The following is a 13,639-nucleotide window of genomic DNA, read 5'->3' on the forward strand; positions in this document are numbered from 1 at the left end:
GTGTTCACAAACAGCCCACGTGCAGAGCCCGCCAGGAAGTCGGCACTGCACAGCGCTAATCACAGGCAGTGAGACATTTTCCTGGTCCGCAGCTGCAGTGCCGACTTCCTAGCGGGCTCTGCACGTGGGCTGTGCGAACACTCCTGAGCTCATCCTTATGCCCCGTACACACGATCGGATTTTCCAGTGGAAAATGATCGATGGGAGCTTGTTGTCGGAAATTACGACCGTGTGTAGGCTCCATCGGACATTTTTCATCGGAATTTCCTTCACACAAAATTTGAGATCTGGATCTCAAATTTTCCGACAACAAAATCCGATGTCGTCAATTCCGATCGTGTGTACACAATTCATACGCACAAAGTTCCACGCATGCTCAGAATCAAGCAAAAGAGCCGCACTGGCTATTGAACTTCATTTTTCTCAGCTCGTCGTACGTGTTGTACGTCACCACGTTCTTGACGTTCGGAATTGACGTTTGGAAATTCCGACAACTTTGTGTGACCGTGTGTATGCAAGACAAGTTCGAGCCAACATCCTTCGGAAAAAATCCATGGATTTTGTTGTTGGAATGTGCGACCGTGTGTACGGGGTATTACTGTCATGTCAATATGGACCAAAATCTCTGAGGAATCTTTCCAACACCTTGTTGAATCTATGCCATGAAGAATTAGGGCAGTTCTGAACGGAAAAGGGGGTCCAACCCGGTACTAATAAAGTGGCCGGTGAGTATATATATATATATATATATATATATGTATAATAAACACTAAAGACAATCACAATCATATGTAGCGCTGGTAGATTTATGATCTACCATCTGATAGGTAAGTTTAGTAAATTGCTCGTTAAAGGAAGTTAGATTTGCCTCTGTTCCAGCTTGGCTGACGTTGCGTGTGTTTCCATACTGAGCCGGTGGGTGTCATTGTTACTATCGGCTAGTGTTGGAAAGGCAACGTGTCGAAGCGTATGGGTGCTCTTCTGTCCCGGAGACAACTCGGTAGAGGTGATCCTCCGAGTTGGATTCTGGGAGAGGGTATTTATGGGACAGACGCCATGTTTTAGGGTTTTACAGCCACCTGCTGGCCCTCCTGGCCGACAGGTATGCGTTAGAGTGCTACCTTGTGGTCCTCCGTTCCGGAGGCCCGCGCCACTGCGGCACGTGGGTGGGCCCAGAAGCTTGTCTGGGGCCTACCACAGCAGCCGAGGAATGGTCCTGAGCTGTCTATCCAGAGTGAAGAAGCTGGACAACCGAGGAGATCCCAGGGGAGGACCCGTCATGGAAGGATCATGCAGAGTGCTGGTCTGGAGAGGGACCTGGTGACTCGGTTGGAGGACGTATCCTAAAGTAACTTTACAGCATAGTGCTGCCAGATTTGACTTAAAGGTTCAAGCACTGTGTCTGACATTCACCACAAAACCAATACATCCTGTGGCAGAGGATTGTATGGGTTCATCTCAAGCAAGTCTGTGGCAGAGACTTTGTTCATGCTACGTACTGGCTGCTAGGCAAGTGAGAGAGGCCTATCCAGGCAAGCAAAAAGTGTGTCCCACAAGGGGAGCACATTCTACTGCAATATTCAACTCTAAAGGACATTTGTCAAGAATCCTACAGAAAGGTATTTGAGCTTCTCTGCAGTTTCCCTTCTGCCTCTTTCCTGCTATTTTCTTCGTTAATTGTTCAATAAAGCATCGAAAACATACTCAAGTGTTGGTGCGTATATCGTCCGGAGGTAAACTCAACGGAACCCTAGACCCGGTGTCGGTGAAACAGAGGGAAGGAGAGTGAAGGTAACAAGCCCGCTTAAATCAGCAGCTCCACCGAGAGTTATTGCTACATGTGGGGGCTCGTCCGGGATTTGTTGACCGTCAATTCTCGCAACCCAGAGAAGTGTTTCACCGGGAGTTTATGGTGAGAGCTGGACTTTGTCAAAATTTTGCAGGAAGAGAAGGGGTTAAAGCTGAAGGACTTTATTTCTGAGTGCGTAGGCGGAGGGCGCCAGTGAAAGCCCGGGAGCTACGTGATCAGAAGAACAAGTGGGAGGAGCATACCCTACTTGATACCGCGTGGGACGCGTGTATGTGTTTGGCGCCAGAGAAGAAGAGAGGCCTCGTGATTGTGCTGAGAAGATCAGAGTGTGGCCATGTCTTTTTCAGCGATGCAGCCAATTATGGGACCGAGAATGTTCCCTGCAAACACCGTGTTGAATACTGTGCTGACCGGAACCCTGCTTACGGATACTGGAGTTTGTTTGAAGCCGCAGGGGAGGTTTGTTCTGTATACCTCAGGAGATATTGAGGGACTGGGCATGATCTGCCACCGATGTGAAGGACTGGCCGTGCATCTCCGTCCATTTGGCAAACGTCTGCAATGTGGAGAGTACTTGTTTGTGGTAGAGCAACCTACCACGTCGCCCTGTGCTTATCGGATGGATTGGGCAACAGGTTTCGCCACAGTAGAAGATGCTACTACTACGGAGAGGGAACGGCAGGCCATCACTTTGCCTGTTGTTACTGAGAATGTTCCGGAGAGAGACACTGCTGTTGCCGTCTCATCAGGGGACATTATTTTGATTTCTGCGTCCACTACACCTATTCCTGTTGTACCTGTCCAGAGGAAGGTGGGATATGTGAAGGCTTCCCGCGGCCGTGGTCTACCTCAGAGGTTACCTGAACCGGAGCTACCAAAGTCAACGTCAGGAATGGGTAAGCCACTGATGGGGAATGTATCTGGGACTGTAAATAAGTATCTGCCAGCGGAAGAGTTGGGAGATTCGGAAATAGAATCCATGTCGGATCTTTCCGGTGATGATGACCTATTTGAGACTATGTCACAATAGCTGTTGTGGTCACAAGGCGAAGACATCGCCTCTACTATGACTTTCCCTGAATGGACAGCCCTGAGTTCTAGGAAGACGTCACCCTGTGTGGAGCCGCACAGTACTGTTACTGAGACTTTATCGAAAGTTGCTAGTTCACTACAGACACCGGCTGGGTCTATGGTGAGCAAATCATTGGATTCCTGTGTGCCTCCTGGTATAGGGAAAAATAGATCTTTGGCCAAACTTGCACGTTTGCAGAGAGTGTTAAACAAGCGTGTGGCTACGGAATATGGTTTGGAGTTCCCCTATGTGCCCCAGGACATAATGCAAGTGATTGAACTTAACCGGGAACTTTGGTACAGTGAAGCTGTTTGAGACTATTTGTCTGTGCCTAAGCCTTTCCGAAAGACTGGATGTTCTGTTAAAATGGATGAACATTTTAGTGGATGTTTTATGCACTGGATATTCTGCTCAGTGTTCCAAATCCAAGGACTTCTTTTTGCTAGCCGGATTTCCTTTATTTGAAGAAATGATTATATAGTGATGGAATCCTTAGGATTACTTTCATATAGGTAAAAGGAAGAGAGGCTCATTTTTTAAAAATGAGACTTTGCTCCTGATATTGTACAGTATATGTGTGTGTTTAATATGTTTTCCTTTTCAGGAACTATTGGATCTCCTATCAAGCTGGGAGGCTTTTCAGCTAGATAGATAGTGAGGTTATGTACAGTCATAGGATGGTTTTGTTTACGGACGTGAACATAATGTTCTGTAGATGTAAGTCTTATAATGTCTTTCCACTGTCTTTCTTTCTTCTTTGTCTATCCAAGTTATTAAAAGCTCAAATACCTACTCCCAGGCTTGGGAGTTATCATCATTATTTTTGGACAGACGTTGGGGACAACGTCTACTGTAGTGGGGGGAGTATGTAGCGCTGGTAGATTTATGATCTATCATCTGATAGGTAAATTTAGTAAATTGCTTGTTAAAGGAAGTTAGATTTGCCTCTGTTCCAGCTTGGCTGACGTTGCGTGTGTTTCCATACTGAGCCGGTGGGTGTCGTTGTTACTATCGGCTAGTGTTGGAAAGGCAACGTGTCGAAGCGTATGGGTGCTCTTCTGTCCCAGAGACAACTCGGTGGAGGTGGTCCTCCGAGTTGGATTCTGGGAGAGGGTGTTTATGGGACAGACGCCATGTTTTAGGGTTTTACAGCCACCTGCTGGCCCTCCTGGCCGACAGGTATGCGTTAGAGTGCTACCTCGTGGTCCTCCGTTCCGGAGGCTTGCGCCGCTGCGGCACGTGGGTGGGCCCAGAAACTTGTCTGGGGCCTACCACAGCAGCCGAAGAATGGTCCTGAGCTGTCTATCCAGAGTGAAGAAGCTGGACAACCGAGGAGATCCCAGGGGAGGACCCGTCATGGAAGGATCATGCAGAGTGCTGGTCTGGAGAGGGGCCTGGTGACTCGGTTGGAGGACATGTCGTAAAGTAACTTTACAGCATAGTGCTGCCGAGTTTGGCTTAAAGGTTCAAGCACTGTGTCTGACATTCACCGCAAAACCAATACATCCTGTGGCAGAGGATTGTACGGGTTCATCTCAAGCAAGTCTGTGGCAGAGACTTTGTTCGTGCTATGTACTGGCTGCTAGGCAAGTGAGAGAGGCCTATCCAGGCGAGCAAAAAGTTCGGAGACATACTTATAAAATCTCCTCATATACATAGTTGCCAACAGTCCCGATTTTCCCGGGACAATCCCGATTTTGGGACCCTCCTCCCGATTGGAGGCTGTCCCGAATTGGGATTTTCCATAAGGTAAATCGGGAATGTTGTTTTTTTTTATTTTTGGAGCAGCTGGCTCCAGCAAAATGGCGGCCGGCACCGCTGCTCGATCTTCCCCCTAGTGTTTAGTCAGTGGAGAAAGGAAGGGGGCTCGATCCGTGCAGCCAATGAATCAGTTTCTTTAGCTGCACGGCCCCTCCCCTCTCCACTGAAGACACGGGGCCGCCGTGTCTTGCCGAAAAGTTCCCCAGCGCGGCTATTTCCGCCGTTTCGTACTGCGCAAGCGCTGCGCCTGCGCAGTACAGGGGGTCCTTACTTGCCGAGGGGAACTTTCTCGGCAGAACACCGGCCGCTCCTGGACAAGGAGAGGGTCTGCAATGAGGGGGGGGCTGCACTAATTGAGGGGGGGTCTGCATTAATAGAGGTGGGGTCTGCACCAATAGAGGGGGGGCTGCACTGAGGGGGGCTGCACTAATTGAGGGGGGGTCTGCACTAATAGAGGAGGGCTGCACTGAGGGGGGTCTGCACTAATAGAGGGGGGGGCTGCACTGAGGAGGGGCTGCACTAATAGAGGGGGGGCTGCACTGAGGGGGGGCTGCACTAATAGGGGGGGGCTGCACTGAAGGGGGTCTGCACTAATAGAGGGGGGGCTGCACTAATAGAGGGGGGTCTGCACTAATAGAGGGGGGCTGCACTAATAGAGGGGGGGCTGCACTGGGGGGCTGCACTAATAGAGGGGGGCTGCACTGAGGGGGGGTCTGCACTAATAGAGGGGGGCTGCACTGAGGGGGGGTCTGCACTAATAGAGGGGGGGTCTGCACTGATGGAGGGGGTCTGCATTGATGGAGGGGATCTGCACTGATGGAGGGGGTCTGCACTGAGGGGGTCTGCACTGATGGAGGGGGTCTGCACTGATGGAGGGGGTCTGCACTGAGGGGGTCTATACTGACTCTGCTGGGGGCACCTGATGCGAGGACAGACTCTGCCGGGGGCACCTGATGCAAGGACAGACTCTGCTGGTGGCAGGCGACGTGGCTAGTGACATGCTCAGGGATCCCACTGATTCAGCATTATGGTGAGTTGAATGAATTAATTTTATATTACAATGTAATAATAGAAATAATGCGCTTCAATCATCCTGACACCATAACAACCATGGTGCTGGGATGATTGAAGCGTTAACACCAGGTGTTTGGGGTATCTTTATCTGCTGATTGTTAAACTTTCTAGAATACACATATTTTTATTGTGTAGGATCTGGGGCTGCTGTCTGTTATTCCCCTCTCCCCCTTTCCCTCTCCATCCCTTATTCATCTCAGACGCTAACCACACCCTCTTGAGCCACGCCCATTTAAGCCATGCCCACGATTTCACGTAAGCCACGCCCATTTTTCGTCACGCACTTGTATTTTTATAAGCCACGCCTACAAATACCCCGCCCCCTAATTATTGTATGGCCCCGCCTACAGCCAAAAAAGTGCCCCACATATTTTTTTTTGCAATGTTGGCAACTATGCATATATTTTATGTGTGGTATTGAACTCTTGCCAGATTATCCTACCTGCTGTCTGTGTACTATTGGGGAACTCTTCACTTCCTGTCCCAGAGACAGAACAGGAAGTTGCAGGAAATCTTAGTTTGTTGTCCCCATTGGAAGGATTCCCTCACCTCTTGTTCTGGGGACACTTCTGGTTTTTCTATCACAGGTTTTCCAGATGACAATGGTGATCAGGACACACAGAGAGGGTGACACTCTCCAATGGGGACACAGCAATAAACACCTGACAGAAGGTCTAGCTCCTCCAGGTTTGCCTAGAAGTACATTATAACTGTGTATTGTATGTGGTCAGTGTGTGGAAGAAGAACCGTCCCCCTCCAGTCCTGACACTGTCCCCGCAGAGAAGGAAACAACACTTACACATTTGTAAATATGACCAATAAAACATAACAAATACCTATTTCATACTAATAACAGAGAGTCCCCGAGTGTCGGAGAAACATAAAATACAATTGGAATAATGACGTGCCTGTAACAAGTACTCTGTTTACCCTCATCAAAGATGGCGGCCTCGTCCTCTGTTCCGGTTTCCGCCCGGCAGCATCCGGTTCCGGGTCATGGTGACGGGTGGAGGCGGAGGGGTTACGCGGTGGTGGTTGTGTTGGTGGCGGAGAGGACGGGATGAGTATGGTGTGGGGATGGGGATGGAGGCTGCGCTGCTGCGGACATCATAGTGCTGCCCTGGCCGGAGTGCGAGCCTGACCAATGGAGTCCTCCGGGAGGAGGAGGGGGCGGAGCGGCTGCTGAGAAGGTGAGAAGAGGACATGGAGGGAAGGTCACACATGTCACTGAGCGGGGTGAGGACTGTCCCCTCCCCCCCTCATTATCATTACAAGGGACACCACACTCCCCTCCAACATTCTTCATTCATTCATTGCAGGATGAGCCAGAAATAAGTGTGTAGAGTGTAAGCTCCCAGGACCAGGCCCCCCATGACCCTCCTGTATTGGGCACAGATCTGTATACCCAGCTGTAGGGTGCGTATTCCTGATCTGTATACCCAGCTGTGGGGTGCGTATTCCTGATCTGTATACTCAGCTGTGGGGTGCGTATTCCTGATCTGTATACTCAGCTGTGGGGTGCGTATCCTGATCTGTATACTCAGCTGTGGGGTGCGTATCCCTGATCTGTATACTCAGCTGTGGGGTGCGTATTCCTGATCTGTATACTCAGCTGTGGGGTGCGTATTCCTGATCTGTATACTCAGCTGTGGGGTGCGTATTCCTGATCTGTATACCAGCTGTGGGGTGCGTATTCCTGATCTGTATACCCAGCTGTAGGGTGCGTATCCCTGATCTATATACCCAGCTGTGGGGTGCGTATTCCTGATCTGTATACTCAGCTGTAGGGGTGCGTATCCTGATCTGTATACCCAGCTGTGGGGTGCGTATTCCTGATCTGTATACTCAGCTGTAGGGTGCGTATTCCTGATCTATATACCCAGCTGTGGGGTGCGTATTCCTGATCTGTATACTCAGCTGTAGGGTGCGTATTCCTGATCTGTATACCCAGCTGTAGGGTGCGTATTCCTGATCTGTATACTCAGCTGTAGGGTGCGTATTCCTGATCTGTATACTCAGCTGTAGGGTGCGTATTCCTGATCTGTATACTCAGCTGTAGGGTGCGTATTCCTGATCTGTATACTCAGCTGTAGGGTGCGTATCCCTGATCTGTATACCCAGCTGTAGGGTGCGTATTCCTGATCTGTATACCCAGCTGTGGGGTGCGTATCCCTGATCTGTATACCCAGCTGTGGGGTGCGTATCCCTGATCTGTATACCCAGCTGTAGGGTGCGTATCCCTGATCTGTATACCCAGCTGTGGGGTGCGTATTCCTGATCTGTATACCCAGCTGTGGGGTGCGTATCCCTGATCTGTATACCCAGCTGTAGGGTGCGTATCCCTGATCTGTATACCCAGCTGTGGGGTGCGTATTCCTGATCTGTATGCCCAGCTGTAGGGTGCGTATCCCTGATCTGTATACTCAGCTGTAGGGTGCGTATCCCTGATCTGTATACCCAGCTGTGGGGTGCGTATTCCTGATCTGTATGCCCAGCTGTGGGGTGCGTATTCCTGATCTGTATACCCAGCTGTGGGGTGCGTATCCCTGATCTGTATACCCAGCTGTGGGGTGCGTATCCCTGATCTGTATACCCAGCTGTAGGGTGCGTATCCCTGATCTGTATACCCAGCTGTGGGGTGCGTATTCCTGATCTGTATGCCCAGCTGTAGGGTGCGTATCCCTGATCTGTATACTCAGCTGTGGGGTGCGTATCCCTGATCTGTATACTCAGCTGTGGGGTGCCTATTCCTGATCTGTATACCCAGCTGTAGGGTGCGTATTCCCGATCTGTATACCCAGCTGTAGGGTGCGTATTCCTGATCTGTATACCCAGCTGTGGGGTGCGTATTCCTGATCTGTATGCCCAGCTGTAGGGTGCGTATTCCTGATCTGTATACCCAGCTGTAGGGTGCGTATTCCTGATCTGTATACCCAGCTGTGGGGTGCGTATTCCTGATCTGTATGCCCAGCTGTAGGGTGCGTATTCCCGATCTGTATACCCAGCTGTAGGGTGCGTATTCCTGATCTGTATACCCAGCTGTGGGGTGCGTATTCCTGATCTGTATACTCAGCTGTGGGGTGCGTATTCCTGATCTGTATACCCAGCTGTGGGGTGCGTATTCCTGATCTGTATACCCAGCTGTGGGGTGCGTATTCCTGATCTGTATACCCAGCTGTGGGGTGCGTATTCCTGATCTGTATACCCAGCTGTGGGGTGCGTATTCCTGATCTGTATACCCAGCTGTGGGGTGCGTATTCCTAGATCTAAATTTGTGTCTAGTTGGGGAGAATTACTTTTGCTTTCTAAGTGAAAGGCACATGAAGTTGATTTCTCCAAAATGAAGGTCGTTTCCTCTGACATCGGAGTCACGGTTACAAATGTCCCCATTGGAAGCTTCTTCTCACTTCCTGTTCTGTTGATTTCTCCATATTATAGATTTTCCCCTCACTTTTAGGGAACTGAGACTAAAATAAAACCCGACAGAGGTTCTAGTCAGGGGTTTTGGCTTAAGATGCAAGTAGTGTGAGAACCTAAATTAGGTTTGGTATCGGCCTCTTGCAGTTGATGTACAGCATGGCCTAGGCTGGGGGAGGGAGAAGCAGAACAAGGGGCCAAATAGCTGCGCTGCAGTGCAAGGAGCATGCTGATAGGAGGAGAGAGCAGAGAGACAGAATGATGAGATTGTCCGTGTGTTGCTTCTCCTTTCACTATTCCTATTGGAAAATCCCCCCTATTCTTTTGTTTGGTTCAGGTGAAAGGCCCCTAAAACATTCAGTTCAGGGTTGTGCACCCCCATGGATGTCAGTTTGGGAGCGGCGGCTGTGTCCATGCAGCTGCTACATCCCGATTAGATTTAAATGGGACTTCCTGCAGAGGGATGCATGCAATACCTGTACATCCCAGTCGGGGGAGACATAGGCCATACACAGGTGTATGCTGTAGATCGCCTGCGTGAACGAGGCCTTAGATCATTGTATATGGAGATAGATCATTGTATATGGAGATAGATCATTGTATATGGAGATAGATCATTGTATATGGAGATAGATCATTGTATATGGAGATAGAACATTGTATATGGAGATAGAACATTGTATATGGAGATAGAACATTGTATATGGAGATAGAACATTGTATATGGAGATAGAACATTGTATATGGAGATAGAACATTGTATATGGAGATAGAACATTGTCACTTTGAAGATGATAGATTCATGATTCATTCTTCACCACTTGATATATTTTGAGTGCTTGTTTTGTGGGAACAATATAATCCTTCCATTCCTTTATTGTATTTACTTTAGAGGTGTGTTTTATAATTGCCAGGCAGGTCAATGCAAGACAGAGGAAGGGAGGAAGGTCTGATAGTATGTGTATATATATATAATGTATGTGTGTGTGTGTGTATATATATATATATATATATATATATATATATATATATATATATATATATATATATATATATTCCATAGGGTTCAATATTGAGTTGGCCCACCCTTTGCCGCTATAACAGCTTCAACTCTTCTGGAAAGGCTGTCCACAAGGTTTAGGAGTGTGTCTATGGGAAGGTTTGACTATTCTTTCAGAAGAGCATTTGTGAGATCAGGCACTGATGTGGATGAGAAGGCCTGACTCAGTGTCTCCACTCCTAAGGCCTGATTCACACCTAGGCATTTTTAGTGCTTTTTGCATTTTGCAGATTTGCACTACAGAACGTGTTCCATAGGAAACCATGATAAATGGACTGCAGTGCAAATCTGCAAACTGCACTAAAAAAGCATTGCTGTGAATCGGGCCTAATTCATCCTAAAGGTGTTTTATGGGGTTGAGGTCAGGCCAGTCAAGTTCATCCACCCCAAACTCCCTCAGCCTTGTCTTTATGGACCTTGCTTTGTGCATAGTAATATAGTGTGTGTGTGTGTGTGTGTGTATATATATATATATATATATATATATATATATATATTGCACAATTCTGGCTAAAATAAGAATCACGATTATTTTGCTTAGAATAAAGATCACAATTCTTGTGGCGTAACATCTTTCACATTATATAAAAAAAATTGGGCTAACTATACTGTTTGTTTTTATTTATTTTTTTTTATTCATTAAAGTGTATTTTTTCAAAAAAAAAAAAAATTGCGTTTTGAAAGACTACTGTGCAAATGCAGTGTGGCGTAAAATATTGCAACAACCACCATTTTATTCTCTAGGGTCCCTGCTTAAAAATATATAATGTTTGGGGGTTCTAGCAAAAAAAATACTTAAATTTTTAACTTGTAAGTAACAAGTGTCAGAAAAAGGTTTAGTCTTTTAGAGCTCATGTACACTGCTGCTGGTAGACGGACGTTTAGGAGCAGTTGGGCTTATCAACACACACACACACACACACACACACTAATTTATAGTCGTTTCTAGGGAGTTAAGTTCAGAAGCATTTTTTGGAAAGGAAAAAAATGCGTTCAGGGCGGATGTTCAGAGGCATTTGAAACGCCAAATGCCTGTAAACATCTTGTAAACGTGGTAACTCGCATTTAGCTACGTTTCGTTTACAGGCGTTTTTCATTTTTGACAATTTGCAAAAAAAAATGCTTCTAGACGCAAACGTGGCAAAAATGACATTTTTTAAACTGCCCTCATTTACAGACGGAAGTTCATTCCTTTGATCTAAGAAGGAAATGTTACTTTGTTTATAATTATCAGTGATGTTGATATCAGAGCTGAAACAATTAATCGATAATGAAAATCGTTTTAATCATCAAATCAACAATTTTCATTATCGATTAGTTGGTCCGCACCTTCCTCCCTGCCAGTCAGTTAGAATCCTCCTGTGTACAAGGCAGCGATGCCGCCGTATGTGACCAGGCACGTCCACGCCGCACGTCCGCGCCTCTCCTCCTCGCTGACATCGGCTCCCCACTGATATTCTCAGCCCCGCCCGCTGCTGCCTGGAATAGACAGAGAGAGGCGAGAAGCAGCCGGGAGAGTCGAGCTGCACACTGTGATGTGATCAGGTAGCGGCTAATGGCTTTACAACTCAGTCAGTACAGTACATTCATTTCTATCACAAGTGCCTCATGATCCTAAGTATTTCTGGGGGGGTTAGTGCCCCATCATTGGTGTTCCGGGGGGTGGGTGGAATAGTGCCCTATCATTAGTTTTCCTGGGAGAGGGGGGGAAATAGTGCCACATCATTGGTGTTCCTGGGAGGAATAGTGCCCCATCATTGGTGTTACCGGGAGGAATAGTGCTGCCTCATCATTGGTGTTACCGGGAGGAATAGTGCTGCCTCATCATTGGTGTTCCTGGGAGGAATAGTGCCCCATCATTGGTGTTACCGGGAGGAATAGTGCTGCCTCATCATTGGTGCCCCATGATCCTAAGTATTTCTGGGGGGGGTTAGTGCCCCATCATTGGTGTTCCGGGGGGTGGGTGGAATAGTGCCCTATCATTAGTTTTCCTGGGGGGGGGGGGGGGGAACAGTGCCTCATCATTGGTGATCCCCAGGAGGAATAGTGCTGCCTCATCATTGGTGTTCCCGGGAGGAATAGTGCTGCCTCATCATTGGTGCCCCATGATCCTAAGTATTTCTGGGGGAGGGGGGGGGCGGGGGGGTTAGTGCCCCATCATTGGTGTTCCGGGGGGTGGGTGGAATAGTGCCCTATCATTAGTTTTCCTGGGGGGGGGGGGGGGGGAACAGTGCCTCATCATTGGTGATCCCGGGAGGAATAGTGCCCCATCATTGGTGTTCCCGGGAGGAATAGTGCTGCCCCATCATTGGTGTTCCCAGGAGGAATAGTGCCCCATCATTGGTGTTCCCGGGAGGAATAGTGCTGCCTCATCATTGGTGTTCCCGGGAGGAATAGTGCCCCATCATTTTCATTATTACTTTAAATAAACAAAAAAATTGCATATTACGTTTTTTTTTTTAATGATTTTATCCGATTACTCAAAACAATAATCGGCCAACTAATCGATTATGAAAATAACCGTTAGTTGCAGCCCTAGTTGAGATAAACTTGGCAGGCTGCACTTGTTACATAGAATCTGGGAAATACTGTTTTAAGATCGGGGGGGGTAGAATTGCGATTTTGATTCTTTAACGACTAATCGTGCAGCTTTAATATATATACATACACAAAGTATGCTTTGGGGGGCCGTTGGAATTATTGCCTCTTTGAAAGTATTCAGAAGAAAAGAGAGTTTCTGACATGAGATCTGCCTGTCGTACCCATGGCCTTCCTGTGTAGGTACATGTCTTCACGCATTCACAGTAAAGATAAGATTGTTCATGAGTTTAAGGCTTCATGTACACGGGACGTTTTTACAACCTCTCCTGAACGATTTAACTTGACGGATTGTAACCCACAATTAAAACGTCCGTTTAACACACGTAAATATATGTGACGGATTTTCCTGTATTCAGTATTTTCTCTTCTTTTATGTAATCAATAAAACTTTTTTTTTTGACAAGAAATAAATAGAAAAAAAAAAAAAGATCTGCCTGTATGTGTGTGAGACATGACTGGTTTACTACGTGTTTTCCTTGACAGAAAGTGTATGTCATAAATCCATAGTCCATAGAACGACCTGACTAATCTATCGTTTGTTAGGAAACTGTAACTATGTAGCAGTCATCTTGATTATCATTCTAGTTATTGATTGGTGTTTTTTCTATCTATGATGCAGCTTTGAAATGCCAAAAGAAAACCTGCACTGCTGCAATCTCCTAAAACAGCCCCCCGGGGATGACCACTGCTCCGGGGGCCGGTCACAAGAGCTCATCTAGCTCAATACAAACAGACTGAACAAAAATCGAAGAATTCACCAATATCCCACTGGTAAAGCTGGCCATGTATGGGTCAGTTTTTTTTCCATTCAACCAGCGGATTAAATAAAAAAAACCTGTCCCGA

General features: G+C 47.4%; 2 protein-coding genes across 3 annotated transcripts in view; one reads left to right on the top strand and one right to left on the bottom strand.

Moving 5' to 3' along the window:
• Window positions 1-6,737, bottom strand: part of LOC141144284 (protein adenylyltransferase SelO-like) — a 166,525-nt gene extending 159,788 nt beyond the window's left edge. For both annotated transcript variants that reach the window (XM_073629796.1, XM_073629797.1), the window contains exon 1: window positions 6,626-6,737. The gene's annotated coding sequence lies outside the window, so the exon portion shown is untranslated. The remainder of the gene's footprint in view (window positions 1-6,625) is intronic.
• PDSS1 (decaprenyl diphosphate synthase subunit 1) overlaps window positions 6,700-13,639 on the top strand; it is a 43,165-nt gene continuing 36,225 nt past the window's right edge. Inside the window, 3 exon segments of the mRNA XM_073629798.1 lie at window positions 6,700-6,850; window positions 6,853-6,870; window positions 6,873-6,907. Of these exon segments, the coding sequence (XP_073485899.1) occupies window positions 6,778-6,850; window positions 6,853-6,870; window positions 6,873-6,907 (126 nt within the window). The 5' untranslated portion in view covers window positions 6,700-6,777.

The sequence above is a fragment of the Aquarana catesbeiana genome, linkage group LG05 (genome assembly GCF_042186555.1).
Source record: "Aquarana catesbeiana isolate 2022-GZ linkage group LG05, ASM4218655v1, whole genome shotgun sequence".
Taxonomy (NCBI): Eukaryota; Metazoa; Chordata; class Amphibia; order Anura; family Ranidae; genus Aquarana; species Aquarana catesbeiana.